At 59.4% G+C, this 3987-nt stretch overlaps 1 protein-coding gene across 1 annotated transcript in view; it reads right to left on the bottom strand.

Annotated features, from left to right (window-relative positions):
• PRPF19 (pre-mRNA processing factor 19) overlaps positions 1–3818 on the bottom strand; it is a gene marked incomplete at its 5' end in the record, with an annotated part of 4092 nt that extends 274 nt beyond the window's left edge. The window contains 14 exons of the mRNA XM_010002845.1: positions 4–97; positions 217–322; positions 492–662; positions 929–1014; positions 1171–1240; positions 1327–1482; positions 1634–1743; positions 1938–2013; positions 2255–2329; positions 2424–2465; positions 2549–2611; positions 3257–3330; positions 3526–3667; positions 3742–3818. Coding sequence (XP_010001147.1) covers positions 4–97; positions 217–322; positions 492–662; positions 929–1014; positions 1171–1240; positions 1327–1482; positions 1634–1743; positions 1938–2013; positions 2255–2329; positions 2424–2465; positions 2549–2611; positions 3257–3330; positions 3526–3667; positions 3742–3818 — 1342 coding nt within the window. The remainder of the gene's footprint in view (positions 1–3; positions 98–216; positions 323–491; positions 663–928; positions 1015–1170; positions 1241–1326; positions 1483–1633; positions 1744–1937; positions 2014–2254; positions 2330–2423; positions 2466–2548; positions 2612–3256; positions 3331–3525; positions 3668–3741) is intronic.
• Between the last annotated feature and the right edge of the window lie 169 nt (positions 3819–3987).

Raw genomic sequence — 3987 nt, 5'->3', positions numbered from 1 at the left:
TACAGGCTGTAGAATTTCAGGCTCCTGTCCATGCCCGTGGAAGCGATGAACTTGGCGTGGTGGCCAAAAGCCACTCCTGTGGTCAGGCCACTGTGCTCTGGTGGGGAAAACAACCCGTGGTCATGGTCCCCAGCAGGGTCAGCCCCCCAGGGTGGCATCCCCTGCACACCCAGGAGGGGGTTTTCTCCCCTCTTGCAGCCCCTCCCCAGCCCTCACCTGTGAAGTGGAGGATTTCTGTCCACTGTTTGCAGATGTAGATCTGGACATCAGTGCCACCCAAAGCCAAGTAGGTGCCACTCTGGTCAAAGATGAGAGACTTGACCTGTGGAGAAAAACAAGGAGGCTTCAAAAGAAGCTCCAAAAATCCTCTTGGGAGTGGCAGCACCTCCTTGGGAGCCACCTCTGGACCACAGTGGGAAGCACTGAGTGAGGAGCTTGAGGCCAGCCAGGCCTTGGGGAGCGGGGGGGAGGGAAAGGAGACAGTCACACACCTCAAAGTTATTGTCCAGCTGCAAAGTCTTGAAATTCTTGAGTTTCCTCAAATCCCAGAGCTTGACAGAGGAGTCATCAGCTGCTGTGGCCAAGTAGTAGCCGTTCTCCGAGAAGGCGATGCTGGTGATGGGACCTGAGTGGCCTGGGAAGTTGGCCACGTTGGTACGTTCCTAGATGGGGATAAGGGAGTCAGGGGACAGGGAATGGGCAGCACCCACAGGGCCAGGAATGCTGAGTCATCAGTGTGCTCCAGAGTTAACAGCAGGTGAAGCAGAACATGCTCTTCCTCACCCCGAAATCCGGCTCGATGGGGCAAGGTGGGACTACAGAGTGGAGCTGCCTTGGATTGAACGCTCTGCCAGGCACTGAATGGACCCCCAAGACTTCCTGGGACCCCCCCAAAGGCCTCCCTGTGCCCCCCCCCCTTCCCTCTCACCTTCAGATCCCAGATCTTGATCTGAGAATCCATCGTCCCTGTTCCAAAAATGAGCCCATCGGGGTGGAACTGGGCGCAGGTGAGAGCTGTGGAGACACAGAGGGTTGGAGGGTTGGGGCAACACTGACTTCAGCAGCAGCCCCCTCCTTGAGATCTTCTCAGCTCCAGGAGACCCCCCCCAGTGGAGAGAAATCCCCACCCAGCAACAACAGCCCCCCCGGGGTGGGGAACCTCAGCCTTACCACAGCCAGAGCTCTCATCAGTCACCTTGGTGAGGACACGGCCCGTCTGGATGTCAGAGAACGCCCAGTACTGGGGAGAGAGGGAGGTCGTGTGGAGGATGGAGAGGTGGAAAGGAGTGGGGATGGGGGCTTCTGTGGCTTGGGGAGGGGTCTCACCTGGTCATCGGATGAGCTGAGGAGGTAATCACCCGTGGCATGGAGGCTCAGCCCTGTCACAGAGCCCTCGTGGGCACGGACAACCTGCACGCAGGAGGCGTTGGGAACGGACCAGATGCGGATGGTGGCATCAGGAGAAGCTGAGAACACCAGCTCCTGCAGAGGAACGAGGCACAAGGGAAGCTGACCACCAGCACCTCCCCACCCCAGGGAAGTCCCAACAGGCCCATCCACACCCCTCTGTGAGGCAGAGATCAAAAAAGGACCCAGAAAATCCAGAAGAGGTTGAAGCTGGAGCTGAGCGCACCTGGGATGGGTGGAACACGACACTGGTGACCTTCTTGGAGTGTCCCTTGAGGGTGGCCAGGATCTGCTCCGAGCTCTTGTCAAAGACAATGACGTTTTTATCAGCCCCCCCTGGGAAAAGAAAGCAAGGAACAAGTGAGAGATGGAGGCTGGGAACGAACCAACTCCACCCACTCTTCCTGGGGATCACCACCCTGAGGGATTCTCGCAGCTCCTCACGCCCTTTACCCCAACTCTCAACCCTCAAAAACCTGGAGAAAGGGCCCCCAAGGCTCTTCATTGATCCCCCCCCCGAATTCCCTTACCAGTGAGGATCTTGTTGGTGTCGGAAGGACAGAGATCCAAGGCCAGGATTCCTGGGATGCTGGCACTGTGCAGCCCCTGGGGGAGGGAGGGGAGACACCGGGTAACGCCACGAGCAAGAAAAAAAGCCCCTAGAATCGTTCTCCAGAGGCTCTGGAGGTATCTCAGGGGGTTTCATTCCAACAGTAGGAACCTGTGGCACCTCATCCTAACCCCTCTCAAGTGGCAGATCCATCACTTTGGGATGCTGGGAAGCAGCACAGATGCCCGGAAGGGAAGGAGGAAGTTCTCAAGCCCCTTCCCACACCGTGACACTCACCACGTGTGAAGCAACCTGCCGGTACTTGCTGAGCTCCTCTGGCTTCACCAGCTCTTCTGGGACAGTCTTCCCTCTCTGCAAAAGGCAGATGGTGCTGAGATAAACACCAGGAGCCCCGGGACAGGGCCTGGCTGCCTGGGACCCTGCCAGGGAAACCAGGGCTCTTTACCTTCTTCCGCTCGGTGGTCAGCACGGTAGCCTTGTCTTGGAGCTGCCAGAGAGGAGAAAGGTGGTCACAGGTTGGCAGGGACAAGGGCTGAGGGTTGGGGTGGTACCAAGGGAAGGGCTTCTTACCTTCTGGATGATCTCTGGGGTCATGCCTGCAAGCTCTCCCAGATCCATGGACTCCCCAGCTCCCTGCAGGGGATCACAGAACCATGGTTTGGGTTGGAAGGGACCTTGAATATCATCCAGCTCCAACCCCCCTGCATGGGCAGGGACACCTCCCACCAGCCCAGGCTGCTCCAAGCCCCATCCAACCTGCCCTTCAACACTGCCAGGGATGGGGCAGCCACAGCTTCCCTGGGCAACCTGGGCCAGGCTCTCACCACCCTCACAGCAAAGAATTCCCTCCTCATGTCCAAACTCAATCTCCCTCTGCCAGTTTTAATCCATCCCCCTCATCCTCTCCCTCCCTGCCCTTGTCCTAAGTTCCTCCCCAGCTTTCCTGGAGCCCCTTCAGGCCCTGGAAACTGCTCTAAGGTCTCCCTGGAGCCTTCTCTTCCCCAGGCTGAACACCCCAACTCTCCCCAGCCTGGCTCCAGAGCTGCTTCAGCTCTTGGATCATCTCCATGGCCCTTCTCTGGACCATCTCCATGAGCTCCGTGTCTCTCCAGGGCTGGACACAGCAACTCCAAGTGGGGTCTCACCAAAGCAGAGTCACAGAAGCCCCTCCCTGACCCTGCTGCCCACACTTTTGACCCAGCCTTGTCCAAATGGAGGAGGAGAATGGAGAAGAGAGTTGGTTACACCCCGAGGGGGACAGGAAAGGGGGGAACTCACCGCCACATTGGGTTGGGAGGAGGGCACAGCCTGGGGCACGATGAGCCCGGCCTGGGGCTTCAGGGTGGCAAGAGCTGCAAGAAGAGAAAGACCACGAGGTTCAGCGCCTTCACACATTGGGTTGGGAGGAGGGCACAGCCTGGGGCACGATGAGCCCGGCCTGGGGCTTCAGGGTGGCAAGAGCTGCAAGAAGAGAAAGACCACGAGGTTCAGTCCCTTCACAAGGCAAGCAGGGCCACCCCACCCACCCCCAGGAAGCCCCTTGTCACCTTCTCTGGCAGCAGTGACCTCCTTGGTGAGCCGAGCAATGACCCTGCAGGCAGCGTCGTGCTGGTAGAGGGCGTGGGAGAGCTCCTGGCGGGTGGTCTGCAGCTGCTGGCGCAGCGTGAAGCTGTGCAGCATGACAGCGTCCTGGGGGGCAGGGCCAGGCTCAGGCAGGGGGAGGGGAGGCAGGAGGAAACCCCCCACCCTACCCGAGCACTCACCCACTCATCCTGCAGGGCTTTCAGGATGGCCGGGATGCTGGTGGCTGATGGAGGTTTGGGCCGGATCGGGTGGGCGACTGGGGAGGAGAGAGGGGTGGGGTTAGGGGTGTCCCCAGGGGTCCCACCCATCCTCTTGGGATGAGTCGTGGCTCTGAGCCCTCCAGCTTGGCTTTCCAGCCACGTCCAGCTGATTGTCTGACACCTCCAGCCCTCACGGGGAACATCCTGCATCCCTCAGGGAACAGG

The sequence above is a fragment of the Chaetura pelagica genome, unplaced genomic scaffold (genome assembly GCF_000747805.2).
Source record: "Chaetura pelagica isolate M959 unplaced genomic scaffold, ChaPel_1.0 scaffold1958, whole genome shotgun sequence".
Lineage (NCBI taxonomy): Eukaryota > Metazoa > Chordata > Aves > Apodiformes > Apodidae > Chaetura > Chaetura pelagica.
This window is presented reverse-complemented; position numbering and strand designations above follow the sequence as displayed.